This window comes from Mastigoproctus giganteus, chromosome 4 (assembly GCF_048544385.1).
Source record: "Mastigoproctus giganteus isolate SK-2022 chromosome 4, ASM4854438v1, whole genome shotgun sequence".
NCBI classification, from domain to species: Eukaryota; Metazoa; Arthropoda; class Arachnida; order Uropygi; family Thelyphonidae; genus Mastigoproctus; species Mastigoproctus giganteus.
This window is the reverse complement of record NC_143578.1, coordinates 47,355,276-47,374,135: the sequence shown is the minus strand read 5'-3', so window position 1 is coordinate 47,374,135 and position 18,860 is coordinate 47,355,276. Positions and strand designations below refer to the sequence as shown.

The following is an 18,860-nucleotide window of genomic DNA, read 5'->3' as shown; positions in this document are numbered from 1 at the left end:
ACTGTAAATGCCAGAAAAGTGTTGTGTGTTGTATATGACATATTGCGTTAGGTTCTGTTGTGTGTCCTGGCATTCGGCCGCAGGGGCCCTGGTGGGATCCTACGTTGCCCGCACACACCACTAGGAGGTGGTGTGTGCGGCCAGGCTGCCCATAATTCTCTGGCTGGTCTCCTCCAGGGTCGCCTGAGCTTCCCAGGCAGAGGCCAAGTAAAAAAAAAATAATAAAAAAAATAATAATAAATAAAAAAAAATAAAAAATAATAATAAAAATAAAAAAAATAAAAAAAAATAAAATAAGATAAAAATAAATAAATAAATAAATAAAATGAAAATAAATTTTAAAAAATGCTGGGTAAGCAAATCCTACTCTACATGAGGGTTTGCAGGGAGTCATGTCTGGTTGAGTTGTGGCAAGACCCTGGGTGCCATGTCCATGAAGGTCGTTTTCGGTTAGGGAGTACCGATCCAGTTCTGTTCTTGTCCACTTACTGAGGGAAGAGAGTGTCCTTTAGAGAAGAAGGATAAGATGAAAGTCAGAAGGAAGTTGGATGTGCAAGGTGTGATGTTCTTACAGCAAACAGGTCCTGGGTAAACTTGGTAAAAGATGGGTAATATTTCTTCTCAGTGATATGGGGTGGCAGGGATAAAGTGTGTTTAGGGTCAAACGGCACCAGGGGTTCCCCCCCATCTCCGCGTAGTTTACATTGTGGGTGAATCAGTTGACTGGAAAAGCCAGAGATTTAAAAGTGTATGGATATTGTACATGTGTAGCGTTATGTACCGTTGTTCTTCTGGTCGTTTAGCCGCCAGACCCCTACTGAGGCCCGACGTTGCCCCACTTTCGCCCCATGGAGGCAGACCAGGTACCCACTAGTATATAGTTCACTCTGGCAGGTCCTGCCACCTGATTTCCTGAGATTTCAGTGGCTAGGACCTTAAAAAAAATGATCGCGTACGCGTCGCGGGAAGCGCTAGGGAGAAGTCCAGAATGTTCGGCGAAATTAATTTAGATTGGTGACTAGATTGAGTGGGGCGTGTTCACGTTGCTGTCAGATAGAGTGGGGAGAAGGTTGAAGACTGGGGGGAGATAGATAGAAATATGGAGCCAAAAGGGAAAGCAACTCCAGTTTACAGTGGGGCATGCCCATGCCCCACCAGAGGGAAAAAGGGATGGAAGAAGGGGGAGGAGACAGCAAAACCATCTCCTCCCCCTCCCACTCAGGGAGAGGGAAAAATAGTAGGCCAGTCAAGGGGCCTGGCCCAGATCACCAATAGGGCATGGATGCAAGAGGCTGCAGGCCAGGTGACGGAGAAACAGGGTTGTGCCATCTGGGAACCCAGCGAGGGTGTTTCCATCCAAGGTTTTGGTCTAGGTTTGGTAGTGATTTATGTAAGTTCTGGTTACGTATTCACTCATGGGATACAAGTCCCGTCCGTTGTTCAGCGAGTTTGTCCTCGTCGGTGGTGACTCCGTCCATAGATCGGCAAGTAGGAAATCCGGAGAGTCAGCCAGGATTTTGGTGGCAGTCCATGCAGATTATGTCATTCGTTGGTTCAGTTCTCTCATGGGATCAATGTCCCGTCCATGGATCAATATTCAGTTTCAGTATGTATGCATGCTGTTTTATTCTGGTTGTTCTGGGTTTGGTGGCATAGGTAGAGTCTGTCGTCTTGCAAATAAGCACTGTGCAAAGTTAGTGAGGGCATTGTAGGTTGCCTCGTCTTCTAGTAGGTAGTGCTCTTGGTTTTTAGAATTGAAGCGGACTCGTGTGATGAAGTTACCCCGAAGATCTTTATACAACTAACACTCGTGCATCAGGTGGTCCCAGGTTTCAAGGGAGCCACACGCACATGCTGGGTTATTTGTTAGTCCGAAGAGGTTAAGCTTATAGTGGATGGCTCCATGTTCCAGTGAGAAGGTAGAGCAGGGGTAGGGAACAAAAGGGCTGTCGCCCCCCCTCTGCCAATGGAGGGAGGAAAGTGTGCCCGGCAAGGAAGCTGGCGCAGGTCGCCGTATGGCCTGGCAACTGCATGTCTGCTTGAGTCAGGTCCTTGGTTGGGTCCGAATTTGTCGAGTCCGATTGTAGGATCCTGTCCATAGTTGTCACTTAGCACCAGGACAAGTCCATTAGTCAGGTCTGTGGTTGCGGGTGTTTGGTCCAGTCCGTGGTTTCTTAAGTTTATGTTTGGGTCGAAGTCTTTAGTTGCTGGATCCTGGTGTTTTTCCCATCCATGGTTTCTGTTTATAGCAGTGTGTTACTACTGAAATTGTACATTCCTATGGTTGAGTTAACAGGTTCCGTTCGTTGTTTCTTACTGGGACGCAGTCCCTTTGTGGATTGTCTTGATGGTGACTCTCCGTGCACCTTATATGGTTGTTTGCAGTCATGTATTGTGGGCCTGGGAATCGCTATTGTGGCTGTGGGCCGGAAGAGTATGCCTTCTGTCAAAAAGATCTTGTGCAAAGTTTGCCAGTGCTTTGTAGCTGTGCTCCTTCTCCAGTAAGCATTCCTCTTGATTCTCTGGTACATATTGTAATTCCGTAATTAGTCGGCATCGGAGGTCTTACTAAAGCTTGCAGTGGTGCATTAAACGTTTCCACTAAGCCACGATGACAGAGGGGAGTGTTGCTCAGTCCAAAGGTCATCAGTTTTTATCTGATGGCGCCATGCCCAGTTAGGAGGTACGTGAACAGCAATCCTGGGGGAGCCAGCTTGGGTATTTCGGGTATACGGCCGAGACAGTTGGGAGGAATATTCGCGTTAATTGCCCTCTTGTTGAATTTTGCCATCGTGTTTGCCAGGTTTGTTGTAAATGTACAGTTAGTGTTCATTTCTCTATTTTCGGGTCGCTGGTTACATTTAGTGCGAAATTTAGGCAGGTATCCGGTATGCCTCTGGAAAGGCTGTAGAGGAGTCCACTGCATATCAACTCCAGGTCCAAGGGGAAGGCACCGGTGAGCACCTGGAGCGCATGCGTATTCACCGTGTTGCAAGCTCGTGAGATAGCGAGATGTACCTCTATATGGTTTCTAGTTTTCTTTTATTAGTTGCTTTCTTGTGCCAGACCCCTGAGGTATAGAGGATGACTGGCAAGAAGACAGTTTTGTAAAAAAGACAAGTGTTTTTTTTTCTTTATGCCCCAGTCTTTGTGGGTGATTTTAGAAAATAGTGACGAGTAATTTCTGATTTTGTTTCTGAGATAGTTAAGGTGGGGGTGGGTGAAGGATAGGTTTCTATCGAGGGCAATCCCGAGAAATTTCATTTCTGTGGTCAGTTTGACAGTAGTTTCCCGTACTTTTATTTGTAGGGGTCTCCTGGTGTTCAGGTCTCCCCAAAGTAGGATCGAGTTTCTCTTAGCGGATGATATCTTCTAGTTATTTTCGTCAGCCCATTGTTGTAGGGTTGCGAGCGCCCGGTTTGCTGTGTTTTCCAGCTGTGCCCTGAAGTTCTCTGCCAGCGTCAGGACAAGGTCGTCCGCATAAGCCTGGGAGGATCCATTTTCGAGGTTCAAGTTCAGGAATCATGCCAGCAAAAATTATACACGGAAAAAATACATAAACTGTTCGCATTTCAACTCGTTTTGAAACGGTCTTAGCTCTGCCCTGATGTGAATCCATTCCGCTGTCATTATTCCCTCTCCTCAGACGTAGCTCAACCGCTTCTTTTGTCTGGAATGCTGGTTTCTTAGGTAGATTAATAAAGTAATGAACAGCCTTTCATATTTTAAAATTAGCACAATATTCAAACCTAAATATTCCATAGTGATCGATCTAGGAGACTAATCAGTAGCAAACATGTAGACATGTATATTATCTTGTGTAGGACGGAACCTGAACGTCAGTTTATCTCCGCCTTGGTACACTATGGTGGATACAGAACTCTGTAAAAGGCTAGAAATGCGTATATTGTCACCAGGCAGGCGGTCACCTGGAAAGCCTACCCAATGTCCGTCTACACCACGGGGATATGGGCCACAACTGCGCATGTGTTGTGGCGGACCTCGACTTGCTTGTGGGTCTATTATTCCCTGTGTGTGCTGTATTGCGCAAATCCCGCACCCACCAGAGGAAGTGCTATACCGTTGGGTGCCAGCAATTCCGCTCTCAGGTTGCCCGAATCTGGAAGCCAGCAAAAAAAAAAAAAAAAAAACTAGCGGAAAAATATCCAAGCCTCAGTGAAAGTCAATATGAAAAACTCCAATAAGCTTAGCGAAGTAAATATTTACATTTGTAGAAGATACAACTCTAAATCCTAGAAATACAATTAAATTTACATATCTTACAACTTTTTTTTTTTGTTATTTTTTATTTATTTTTTTTTTTTAGGAGCATTAGCAACTAAGGCCATATTGCTCCGGGGATATGCGGTGGTCATTCTCTGACCTTTCCGCATCCTCCGTATTTGGTGGTCACGGGCTCAAACCCCGGATTAATCAAGAAGCGTGTGCTACGCACTGCTGCTCCTGCCCACCTGGCTACGGAGGCGCCATCTTACAATAAGTCATTATATTTATATTTAATGGGATACAAACACATATATATATATATATTATCAACTTCTCAGCTGTCAGATTTCTATTCGATTTTGAATTTGAGTTCTTAGTTCAAGTCTTTTCTTAAAGACCGATTCTGGAAAGTCTCAAAGTTTGTTTTGTTCTCAACTATTATCTTTACATTCTCCTCAGCTAGACCTGGAACCTGATTAAGTAGCAATACTCGATGGTCTGTATACTGCGGCAAAAATAATAAACCATGGATCCAGTCCTCCATTTGACAACAGGTGCAAAAAGGATCCGGCTCCAAACCTCTGTCGAAAAGTTTGGCCCTCAAAGATCCATGGCCTGTTAACAAATATGTCGTAAACATGCTTGTTGCAAACCATGAAACAGAAGGTTGAGTAGAAGCAAACTCAACATTTTCAATATACTTCTTTGTGACTTCACCATGCACAGTTCATTCCATCTACTTTGCGAAATACTAACAACTTTACTCCATAATCTTTTTCCTTCTGCCTCCAAGTTACTGACTGGGAAGCAAATCAGTAGCAAACAGTAGAATCCGCTTCACTGCATCCTTAACTAGCCTTAATTAGAGATGTCTGCACTGATTAAAAAAAAATTGAGGTGAAATCCTCCTCGCCACCTTTGTTTAAAACTATTGATGCTATAATATATTCATGTATGCGAGTAGCATAGAAGTAATAATCGATGCCCTTCCACATAGTGTAAAAAAGGTTGTGTTCGATTCATGTCTCGACGGCAAGAACGAACTTTAAATTTTTTCCTCCCACAGCATGACAGAGTTCGTCAGCCTCTGTCAAGGGTTTTTCATCAAGCAAAATGGGCAAACCGACTGTAGAAGCAGTTGTATTCTTTCAATTTAAAGACAATCATGCCTCTAGGCCTCGGCTCAAACTCAAAAAATATCGTTTATAATCATTGCCCTATTATACATTCAAATAAGTTAATTCCAAACCTGTGTTTAAATACATTTGTATATTAATACCAACGTATGAATATATTAAGTATTTAGTATTAATATACTTAGTATATTAATACTAAACACTTCAGAACTGTAATCCATCAAACTTCTGTGATATAAACTTCCTAGGTCAAAAAAGTTGTATGGGGTAAAAACCGAATTAATAAATAAATTCTTGGAATTATTTAAAAAAAAAAAAAAACACGCTGAATGTATTTCAGAATTCGAAAAATACACCAAACTCATAAGAGATGCCGAAAATATCCTCCGCCAAGATTTAGACAACTTGAAAAACGACGCTTGAAACTGTGAAAAACCTGTCGCGTGACCAATAAACTATTGCGATTACTTGGTTCGTCGGATTTAGCATCTCCGGTCTTTTCCTTCTGTGACCTACTGAAACAGAAAGGCGTTCAGAAATAAGCTTCACCCCATTATATGTGTCTGTAGGACAACAGTCGATATGGTTAAGCTTAAAGTTTTCAAGAATTTTAAGCGTCTTGTCTAGGCATTTTTGGCTATTGGTGTCGGCGGAAATACTTTTAGCTGTCTTGAGTTGGATATTTTCACATAATATGAGGCATGTTCGATGCATGTAATTGAACATCTTCGGTTCTAAAAGAGATTATCTTAATTTTTTGATATTTTGTTACTTTGAAAACAAGCTTTATATTGAGAGAGAGAGAGAGAGAGAGAGAGAGAGAGAGAGAGAGAGAGAGAGAGAGAGAGAGAGAGAGAGAGAGAGAGAGGTTAATAATATTACCATTGCCGCTTAGAATAATTCATATCAATCGTTATATCGTTATCTGAGTTCTGCCCAGCTGATAGAGCTCAAGTAATTGAAGCTGATACTAGACAGCCATTTTTAAAAGTTTTTACTGTTCATCCAACCGTGTGACCTTTGTAGTTAATTGTGAACCAGTGCTGATATTTAATGATGTTTAATTCTCCGCTCTTCCTTGTATATTATTTCAAGGCTACTTTTTACCTCATCATACTTTCTGTTGGTATTAATAACCAGTGACATTCAAACACAGGATACGACTTGGAAACAGGAAGCGGCACTGCAATGAGGTATTCCTTCACTTAAAGCACTCTAACCACATGAAACACATACAGGCGATCATAATATTTGTTAACTTCTCTTCTAACAGTGGTTCCCCTAAGAATCTTAAAGCTATCTTAAAAAATGAAAATTCTCAAATGCTGCATTAAATGAACTTAAGGTGCAATTTAAAGCTTAGTATGTATTTGTACGGTGTATGGCAACAGAACAGGTATTGAGCAGCAGTTCGTCACGTAACAATACCATTATTATGGATGGCTATTTTTATTAAGAATACATCTTTAGTTATTAACTCTGCCTCTTTGCTGATAAAAGCATGTGCTCGCACTCCATCCATTCTTCACAATATCCAAAGAAGACCGTATGCTTGAGTGTTGACTACATTACTGTTCGCTTCCTTGCAGTATAATTAACTGTATTACAACCTGGCGAAATTCAGCGAGGTTGCTGGGAAGTATATCTCTTGGGAAGTTAGCTACATTATAGAACGGCATTGTTGGACAGTCTTGTCTGAAATTATACTGACTTACTGAATGCTTTCCATTTATAGGAATAATAAATATCATTACAGGCCCATACGGTATAAGTTTACTTTAGAGTCAGTTCAGAATCGAACTCTTGATTCCTTTTTTAAATTATTAAACGTAAAACCATCAAAAAGAACAACTTAATCTAGAAAGTACAGGGTTGTTAAGTCAAACCAAAAAGTGATCTGAAAGTAAATTAAACTCGTAGCAGAATTATTATTCTCGAGTGAATATTCCCGACAGACAATTGAAATTAAAAATCTAATTGCACAAATAGAATCCAGTATTGAATATTTTAGAATCGAAATAACAACTATGCTTCTGCTTCTATAATGTAAATTAACTCAGCTTGGCATAAGCCGGGTATTTGTTATTTATATGCAAACCGCCTCATGGATTTTTAGATTCCATTATTTCCTAACTGCATTAATGCGGCGAATTTTAACACGTGAAATGCAAGAAGAAGTTACTAAATCCCTGTTTAAAAATACTTATATTCCCAATTTACTAATCTTAATAAAAAATAAAACTGAATTCGGTATTAAAAAAAGTTGCATGTGCAGGATAAAGAATGGGAACGCGTTTAACGGTTCGTCGGTGGGTTAAAATTAAAGCTCGTTATGGGGTTTGTATAAAGTTGTCATATTTTTTGACGGAGAAACCAGAACAACAAAATTTTTATTTCGATATCAACGCTTATATAATTTAAGCATAATAATTTTTTAGTAAACAACTGCATACATAGTCATTTTGAATAATTAACTGCGCCGACGCGTTACAGCTAGGTCAAACTTCTATCCATTAAATCCGGTATAGTGTCCACAACACGGTGTTCGCTATATTGAAAAATAAGCAGTCAATTACGTGAATAATTTTTTTCTGTTTTTTTTTTTTTTTTTTTTTTGTTAAACTGGGCCATTCGGTGGTTCTGAAGGGTCTTTCCGGGACCCCACGACAACAGGCTGCAAACAGGGACATTTGGCAACTCTGGTATTCGAGAGGAGTGCCTAAAGCTCAACAATAGTGGAAGAGCGAAAATAGTATCCATGCATTGCTTGTTCCTAACATTGTAAAAAATATATATATCAGTAATTTAATAACAGTTTGCTTTGTACAAGGGAAAAAAATCAGAGCGACCATTATTAACCCGAGTTAAGGAATTCCTGAAAACTGACGCTTGCCATGATGCGATTACTACTTTGCCGTGATGCAGTTACAGTTTGTTCCATAAAATCCTATGAACCGATTGAGGCTGCAAACCTGCATAGTTATTCGTACCTGCCATAGTTGGCAAGATATAATCCTGGATAAGTTAGGTATTCAATAACTGCCCTCTCCTGAGATCGAATAACTCGGCCATATTGTGATTGACTCATGTCATTGACAGGATTCAAACCCAGGCCTTTCCATCCAGTGTGGGGTGGACGGTGATTATATCCACTTGCTATCCGCGAGGGTAAGTTAGGTAATGACCGCTTTACATTTCAGGCACATTTGCATTTTTTTTTGAATTAATAAGTTTTGTAATTAACTTTATCTAATTATTTTAGTTAGTATTCTGAATAAATGCATTATGAAATTTAATGAAACCCATACGTACGGATTAAAATGTAGGTAAAATGGATAAACTGAAATAAATAACATCTGACCTCTTCCGATTTTAATAAAATTTTGAAGTGGCTCGATAAATATTTCCAATCGAGTCAAAATATGAAATTTCATGAACCGAAGAACTGACATGCTAATATTAATAGGCGCTTATGCATGTGCGAATAAAATGAATATTTTTTCGAATGTTTTTTTTTTTTCGAAAAAATATTCTAATGCGAATATTTTTTCACATAAAAATATGCGAAAACGTTTTCTGTTCTTTAGGCCTTTCGGAACACGTTGAATGTCAAAGTGTGTATTGCAAAATCGCCTATTAATAATAATATCATAATACAGTAACATCGCTACTGTATTAAGAAATTATGAAATTATGATTTCATGCAGACCAGACCGGGACATCTCTGCAGTTTTATAATATGCAAGCCAAACCTGTAGAACTAACTGAAATCTGCAAACTTCCTTTTATTTTATGCTGGGTTAATGAAGCAATTTATTGCAAGTAACGTAAAAATCTTGGTGAACTAGGGAATAGGATTAATCCTGTTCCTAACGTCGTTGGTAGTTATATTGGAATATTACACCACAGTCAAGATTTAAATAAATGCATATTTAATGCAGTCCAGAATAAAGTTGTCTGAAAGGCGGCAACATGCTTCTGGGTGAGCATGAACTTGACTCGACTCAGTCCATTTTGTAAAACAAGTCTGTTACTTCGTTATGTGCACCTTTTGTTCTGACATGCATAGAAGCAGTGACGTCAAAAATTTTTATATTGTAGAAGATAAAACAGGTGAAAGTTTGTTCAAAGCATTAAACAATAAATCATCTCGCAGGTGCCTAGTCTAAGGATGTTGCTATTTGCAGAACTGAAGCTTTGATGGTAAGAGTACCTTTTTGTTCCCCTCACCAATCGGGTTACCCTTCTCTGCACCCGTTCCACCAGAGCTATGTCTTTCCTAAAATGAGATTCCAAACCCGTATGCAGTACTCAAGATGCGGCCTAACCACTGCTTTATATAATGATCTCCTTATACCTGCTAGCAAAATTCCTGTATATCATTGACAGAACTCCATGAGCTGTCCTGGCAAACTGCCTATACTGCTCAGGGAACTTCATTCCTGACTGCACAGTTAACCCCATCTAATTTTCATTTTCCATCACCCTGCGTATGATACCACACAGTTGGTACGTCAATCTGAGATTACTACTATGCATATGCGGTACCTTGCATTTGTCAATGTTAGACTTCAATAGCGACGATATCATTAGCAAATCTTCTTGCACCCCTTCTATTTAAGTGTATCCCATCTTTGTAATAGCATTCTCTCCTGTTAACAAGCGCAGACCACTCTGCGAAAAATTCTGTCCCATGAGCCTTGCACAGAAAATTTATTTTCTGTTTATATTCGGGAACTGCCACAGACCATAAAAGGAGTTTAAAAGATAGAGAACACCAGAACCGCATTCTGTTAGTGGACACGAACTAACCTATGGTCAACTCAAACGCTGTAGTGTCGCGTTAACCACTTAACTATGTCAGGCCTTAGTGATACATGCTACAGAAATAAATTTGCTTCAAAGATTTAGATTGTTGATTAATGTCACGTGCAGAGGCAACCGAAAAACAGCGAGTTTCGTAGAATTCCAACTGACTATCTGAGAGGCCCCCTGTTTAGTGAACATGAAATATGGTGTGCTATTTCTGGTCACGTAATCATTTGCTCCCACTTTATCTACCTATGGTACTTCCCATAGTTATATTTCAATGATTCATGATTTATTATGAATAACTGTCCAGTATACGACAACACAATAGCAGCACATTTTCACTACTCATTGTTATTGTCTGCATGCAAGAAATTATTGCGGTGGGCCGATGATTACTGAAACACTGCAAAAGAACTCTCTTGTCCCGATCTGGATTTCAATCGTTTCGAGAAGATGACATAATCAGGGCGTGAAAAGAAAAATAACATAAAGCCATGGGATCACTGTGCATAGCGAAATTGTGTCTGAGATTGTCTTTGTGGTGTAATGGTATGGGAATATGTTTTGTTGAGAGACAGTGGAACTCTCGCTGATTGTCTGTAGACCAACACCTGAGCGTTGGTACCTACGTAAGAATCATTGCTGACTAGGCACATCTCATTATGACAATAGTTAGTGCCTATGCAAGAATTATTGCTGACTAAGCGCATGCGATTATGACAATAGTTAGTGCCGGTACAAGAATCATTACTGGCTAAGCACATTTCATTATGACGATATTCCTCACCCTTGGTAATACTGTAGTTCTTCGTTCTTCATAAAGCATTTTTTTTTCTCAAAATGGACGCAGTCGCCGAATCCAAAGAAAATAGAGATAATGCTCCCATCATTTTTTTAAGCTGAATTCCAGTTTATTATGAAAAAAGTTTCTGTTGTGTCACCATTTAAGAGCAGACATAGCGTTCATTTTTTAACAACAAATAGTAACTTCATTATATCAATAAGAAATACTGAAATCTCTAACCAAAAATCCGGAAACGAATATAGCATACTTATTTAGAACGAATTAGCGTATTTATTTTTATTCAACACTGTTATCGGTTTTTTTTTTTTTTATCTAAAATAGTTGTAGAAAATGTCTTAATTTTTTTAGTTTTGGAACTACAATATGTGAAATAATATATTGTTATATATGTCTCAAAAAAACAGCTCCATCATTTTTTGTGTTCATAAAATTCACACGAATATGATATTCGACTATAGAAGACGTCTGTGGATATACTGTATTAGTAAATTGTTAACTTTCTTACTTACGGAATACTTTTTTAATAACCAAGAACAGGGAGCGGATGATTTTAGTTGCGTTCGGATACCGAAAACTTAGCTAGTTTTCGGTATCCTAGAAATATTCAATATATTTATAACTAAATATATTGAATATTAATATATTTTCGATATTTATAATTAATATTGTTATAAATAATATTTTAAAACATCATGTCAATGCAGTCAATATTTTATGCATTTTATATTTGTTTTCCTACTAGGATTCATTCAGGAAGATCCAGAACACCTCACTGCCATCCTAGGAGAGGACGTCATCCTTCGTTGTACCTTCGATTTCCCAGAGAGCATTCCTGTGCCTTACGTCATCCAATGGCAGAAGCACGGAATCAGAATTCCCATCTACATCTGGTACGATGGCTATCCTCCACATGCCGGCGAAGGTTATGAGGGTCGCGTGTCTTTAGCTAATCAAGCCTCACTTAATTTGACTAATGTTCGCGAGTCAGACCAAGGCTGGTACGAGTGTAAAGTGTACTTCCTTAATAGACCGCCGGAATCACCAAAAAACGGCACATGGGTCCATCTAGATGTTCATGGTAAGTGTAGCCAAATAATTAATTTAAATAGTAATTTACAGCTCGCAATTAAAACACATGACGTTTCAATTGTCTACAAAAAATTATCATACTTGTATACATGGCCAGTATTAAATAGGTGATCTGCATTGGCCATATAAAATCATACTCCTGATGATAGCTAATGTTAAGAAGTCGAACCGTTATTCTACTTTTGACAGAACACTGCATAAACCTTTGTTAAATTAAAAAATTATGTTTGCGTGTATAAAAATATACGCACACATACATTATATATGTATATATACACACATTTCTCGAATGGTTTCTGATGATTTGTCACAGATTGTATTAGGTTAGCATGTTGCCTCCATCTCTTATCGTTTATCAGATTGACCTCTTCGTCAAGTTTGTTGTCAGCAGATTTTTTTGTTGACGGAAACCTCTCGGATATTCACCTGTTGAATTTAAAAAATATATACAATATATTATGTTAGGATTACCGGTAATTTAATACATAAACCCGTATTTGTGTCTGTAAATTGCGTGTGTTCTCTGGTCGATTTGCCTGTTTTGCTGGACGAAAAAAATCCCAGTTTTTGGTGGGAAACCTGCTGTGTTGGGAAAGTAGGGCGGGCCTAGACTTCAAGGACGGTTGGGGATTCTCCATGAATATTTCTCCCATATATTAGATTCTGAGATCCGCCAAGAAAGTGTCTTTTCTGTAAGTACCTGTGAATGTTCAGGGTTTTGGAAATTTCTGTTGTTCATATTGAGAGAATGGAAGGGTAGGTCTGGGTAAGAGCTGTGTTCCTTTCAAAGAGTAACTGCTCTTTGCTAGTTCATTTTAGGAAGCAGAATTTATATGTTAATTTGCCGATGTGTTGTTTGAAAAATATCTTTGATATATTGAATCTCAGAGGATGATACCAAGAGCTGCATGGGAGTGAACCAATGGTATTGCTCTTTCAGAGAGGTTCAAGTCATGTTGGATTTGGTTTGAGTGAGAAAATAGTTTATGTTGATTTGAGGGTCAAGAGATACGAAGCAAAGAAATTTAGTGTGATGACAGTCTGGTCAATACCAAGCAGAGAGATTTATTTAGTTTAGTGACATTCCGATCAACACCAAACAAAGATATTTAGTTTGTGCATGCTCAGTTGTCTTCGAAGGTGATCCTTATTAGTAATTTTACATCTTCAGGGGAGCTGATGAAATCTTTCCCGTTAACTCAGAAATGAGACATTGAGTGTAGTCAATAGACCTTGATCCTGTGGCATATCAGCGCGCGAGAGAGAAAGATTTCCATCATTGAGCATGAGAATTTTCTTCTAGAACACTTCTAGAAACCAAAACAAATCACTGTAAATGTGGAAGCGAGACTGGAGAAGATTCAGCAGTTGCGGGAACGCAGTGGCATCAAAGGCTGCACGAATGCCTGGTTACGTGACGACCAGCTCTCCAGTATTCAAAGGCTGCTGGGATGTGTTGAGTGGTTGGATACAAAGTTATTATTGGTGGACGTGGCTGGTATTGCGCAGTTGACCTGGGAAGGACTGTTAGTGAAAATCTGGATCATTATGGTAGGCAGTGAGACTTTCTCCGTCTTTAAGAAGGCTAGAGGTTCAAGAAATTGAGCCTCTAGCCTTCTTAAAGACTGAATTGGTGCAGGAATGTGGCGTTGGTTCCTTTATAGAGGCCTCATAGTAGACTTCGTTTTGCAGGGAAAAGTTGTGGCTGGCCAGGCATCGATTGTAGATGGATAATAATGGATCTAGAAAGTAGACACTGAGGAACTTTATCAAGAATTTCAGTAAACCGTCTTCATCCATAGTCACTGTAGTGGGGAGCTCATTAATGGACTTGAGTTGGTCTTTAGCTAATCAAATCGTTGCCAAGCATCGGTTGGATGTTGGTGGTCGAGAATTGCTAGTGTTATTGCAGTTTTGCGGCGATTAGAGGTTGTGGATATATATGCGAGCCATTCATTTAAATGTAGTTAATGGGCAATGCTGGCCATCTTCGTGTTATAAAATAATCTACTTTTCTTCAGCATCTCATCTGGGTATCTTTTATTCACATCAGGCTTGTTTTTATTGAACATTTCTAGGGTTCAGGAGAAAGTAACCCTGTGGCAACATCACCGATGATTTCCGCATAGCACGGAGTTCTTGTTTTTATTTTGAGCTTTGGTTAAACTCTGGAGGTCGACCCAACTCTGGAGCATAGTGTGATGGATCTCTTCAATAATATTCAGCTTATTACGTATTAATCATAACATTTTTATGGAGGAGGCCTGTTGTGATTAACTCTGCGAACTAGGGTTTATCTAAAAATACGAAATCAGTACAGGGATTTTAGATTGCTGGAGACTGAAGCAACAGTATTTACATGTATTTTACCTGCTATTTTATTGCTATGACGAGTGAAGAATAATAGAGTGCCTGGCATGGAGGCTACATAGTCTGTTGGCAGATCTGATTATTATCAAGTGAGCAAGCCTATGTGATACTCATTGTCGCTTTTTGCTTGAGGGCGGTGTTGCTGGTATTGTTCAACTTTCGAAGATAGGTCTGATTCTAGTATCTCCCAACATAAGAGCTACATTTCCTCTGAAGTTGAATTGATGTGGCTCCCATTTTATTTTAAGCTGCATATACTGGCAGCCTGTGACAGATTTTGTACACCTGTTAAATGTTGTTAAAGTGCACGGCGTGACACAAACAGGTTGTTGATTTGATTTAAGGCTGTAGCTTCGAATTTGTATCCAAATCGAAACTACTTCTGCCAGGCGTACTGATCGCTCAGTTGTGTCTGCTCAAGTAGCACAGTGGTATCTTCACCGTCCTCCACACACCGGGTGAAAAAGGCCGGGGTTCGAATCCCGTCGATGACGCGAGGAACTTTAATGGGATTTTTCACTCGGTGGCTGAGTTAGCGTTTTTTCTCCCAGAAATTGGAGTTTTTCGACCAGAGAACACACGCAATTTACAGACACAAATACGGGTAACCCTAATATAATAATTTGATTTTTTTTTTTTTTTTTTTTTTTTTGATCGCTCAGTTATATTTATCTGAGCTGGTAGCAGTTGGCATCGCAATCAATGGTTCTAATATCCCCTGGATGCATAGTGGCACAAAACACATAAGAAGTACGTGTGTTAGCGACAAAGCAACTAAGGTTATAAGGCGTCAGTACATTGTTCTATAAATTGCATCTATTCTGTGGTCGAGTTGCTTGTTTGATGGACAAAGAACTCGAGTTTCTTGACATAAAACCATGCAACCCTAGACTGAGGCCGACAAACTTAGCCGCGTTGTGGAAAAAAAGGCGATGAAAATTCCTTGCGTCACTGACAGGATTCAAACTTGGTTCTTTTACACCCGGCGTGGGGGACGGTGATTATATCCACTGTGCTATCTGCCCCCCCCCCAGGGCTTGAAGTGCATGATGCATATTATTACTATTACGTCATATATTCAGCTAAAAAACAAGTTTTTAATTAAATGAACATTCACTGTTGTTACTTACTATATTATAGTGCACAAAAAATATCGCAACACTGAGACTGCTGCTTTGTTACAAACGCATACTTTGCCTAATCTTAACATCTTTAATTTATTTTGAATAACATGCTCCGTTTTACATTAAAACACTATTTTTACCTTTAGTAACCTAATTAAGAAATGAATAAACAGCAACTAAATGTATTTTATATGAGAGATGTGATCATCGCTATTCATTCTACATATAATAGTTAGATGGTGAGTGTCAGTGCTTCCTTCCCACTGGTGAGCGATTACAGCTAACAAAACTTGGTTTCTGGATTTATGAACTCTTCCTTATTCTGCCATACAGCCTCTAAGTACTTCAAGTATACAATCAAAAAAAGTATCACTTCAAGAAACGACCCAGAAAAAATTTAGAGCATCTGCGTAAAAGCAAAGAAATTGCCTACGACTTTGTGCTTTCGATTTTTATAAGTAGATGGCAGTTCGTCCCTTATCGGTCTAGATAGTTCTTGCTTTTTCAGACCGGCTGTGTAATTATTACACACACATTGTACATTAATCAGCTAGCTGATTATTTAATGTGTGAAGTAAATCTATTTGTTTTTGACGTATCAATGCTGTAGTGACAGCGGAGAAGCTAGTCAACAGAAAAAAAGTCGGAATTTGTGGAAGAATAAGTTTTGTTAGAAGAATACAAGGTTCTTAAAAGAAGAGTGTGATACTTATTTAGACTTATTCATTAGTTTCAGGACTGCATTATCTAACATTTACTTAAGGTTAATTGGGAGAACCTTCACCAAAACCCTCAAAGGAATGACATCAAAACATCGTATGTTTTATGCATGGTTACTATCACAATGGTTGATCGCCGCCCTTCTATACCGTCTGGAAAAGCCCTAGGTTCGAGTTTCATCTACACAGGAGGAACTCTTATGGGCTTTTTTATATTATGGCTGAGTTAGTGAGTTTCGGAAGGTATTTTAATCCATCTGAACAACCATGCCGACCACAGAATATACACGATTTAAAGACAGGATACACTGATGCCTCTGGCGTGGACTCAAACAGTATCTAAATATATTAATAAATAAAATTATTGACGCTGGCACATAATCTGAATCTTTTTTGAATGCTTGCCAGAAATATTTGTGTGTTATTGCTGGGAGGGGAAAGGTATTCAAATTTGATCTGGACTCGACTTTACTTTTTAAATTTTGTTTTGCTTCCCCCTATGAGTCTATCAATAACTTGTGCAATTTAAATAGCTACTTTTCCACATGCTCTCTTCTCTTCACAGTATATTCGCTCCGCCATTTTGAGGAGGTTTCGTACTCCAATTTCATAAAAAAATCTTTCGGTTGTTATCGACACCACTTTAGGTTTGCATTTTTTATCTCATCATTAAACCTTAATTTCTTGCCCTCTAGTGATCTTTCAATAGCGAAAGTAGATGAAAATTAGAGGATGACAAATCAGAATTATAAGAAGGATATGATAAAATGTTCCACTCGAATGCAGCCGGCATTAACGTGGTGAAAGCAAACACTTTTTGGAAAGCAGGCCCGATTATTTTTTTCCCTTGCAGCTGGTGTCGAAGGTTTTCTATGAGATAACAGAGTAACCAGTATTAATTTTACGGCCTTGTTCTAGGAAATGAACATGAATAATATATTTGCCATCACTCTGTTTGCTGAGGTCACAGCCCTGAATTTGTTTTAGTTGGAGACGTTTTCATTTGGGAGTAAAGCGGACCGATATCTCATTGGTAGCTATGATACGATCCAAAAATCATCCTCTTCCCACTGAAATGATTTTTTCAGAACTGATGAAATATGAATTCCCATAGCCTATTGTTTTTACGATGGATGCACTGAATCTTGGTTGTTATGAATCATGATAATAACACTGATGTTGAGCTTCAGTGGTAATTCACTCTCTGTTAAAATAGGTCAAAATAAATGCCTCTGTTTAAATTATGAATCTGTTATTAAAAAAAAAAAAACGGACAGCCCTATCCAAGGGTAGCAATTACTAATGAAAGTGAGAAGAAACATCCGCCAAACATCTGATGTACGTAATCATTTTATAAAAATAGATTTAGAATTTCCGCAAGTTCAAGTGCTAATTTATTTTGCCCTTTTTGAAAAATTAATCTATACATCGTGCCATTCAAAAATTACACCACTCACTGTTACAGCTCTTTCCAGTCAAGTGCCATCTATGTCACTCTTCTTGGGAAGTATATGAAACAGTGGTTCCTTTCAGATGGTTCACAGTGCGTGGTACCCTAGATTCACTTGTTATTCATTATTCATATTACACCTTAGGTAGAGTGGTGTGGATGGAGGTTGACTGTGGGAGAGGCTGTTATTCTTCTGTTATACATATGAGTTCATCAATCCACGCGATTGTCACAACATGAATTGCAGTTGCTTTCCTTGCTTTGTGCACTTCCTCATGATGCCCTCGTGGGTAGCAAAGTTGGTATAATCACCATCCTTCCCAAACTGAGTGGAAAAGACCTGAGTTCGAATCTCGTCAATAACGCGAGGAATTTTTCTGGATTTTTCACATCGTGGCTAAGTTAGTCAGTCTCTATAGGGTTGCGTGGTTTTTTTCTCTTGGGAACTGGTTTTTCGTTCAGAAAACAGCAAATCGACTACAGAACTCATTCAGTTTACAGTCATTATATACGTTATATTACAGACATTATATTTCTTATACGGTGCAATATGGCCTATGTTTCTGATGCACCTAAAACCCTACAACAGCTACTACCTACCTCATTACCCCTCATTCAATGATTTGCACCGTTTGAACATTGAAGACTGTGGCAGGATAGAATTCTCATGTTATGCTCGAAGATTGGAAATTTCAGACTCTTTCCCACCCGTCTTGGAGTGAAAATTAATGCGTTGAACCAAATCTTGAACCAAAAACGTGCGAGGATGCATCTTATTTCTTATTGGCATGGGTTGCTATGATAACAGACTGATTCATGTTTCACAGGGCTTACATTATAACATTGATGTCCATTCAGTTTTAGCGAATTGCATGAACTGTCGAAATTTGGTGAATGAGAGGTATTGCATTGGACCTCTTTCTACCACGGACACCTGCAACAGCGGAACATTTTGCCAGTAGAAAAATCATTTGAGCAGAGAATGACCTCCCACCCTGGGGTATCTGTGGTCGCTAATTTTGATGAAATCTACATGAACTTGATGAGAACATTCAGTATTTGTTCTAGCAAGTACAGGGATCGACAAAATAATAGAAACACCTCTGATAAGAGCTACATGAATGCAGT

At 39.0% G+C, this 18,860-nt stretch overlaps 1 protein-coding gene across 4 annotated transcripts in view; it reads left to right on the top strand.

Moving 5' to 3' along the window:
• Nucleotides 1–18,860, top strand: part of LOC150086693 (protein turtle-like) — a 1,103,226-nt gene that overhangs the window by 202,162 nt on the left and 882,204 nt on the right. For all 4 annotated transcript variants that reach the window (XM_090372696.1, XM_090372694.1, XM_090372697.1 and 1 more), the window contains exon 2: nucleotides 11,723–12,058. In XM_090372696.1, coding sequence (XP_090228822.1) covers nucleotides 11,723–12,058 — 336 coding nt within the window. The remainder of the gene's footprint in view (nucleotides 1–11,722; nucleotides 12,059–18,860) is intronic.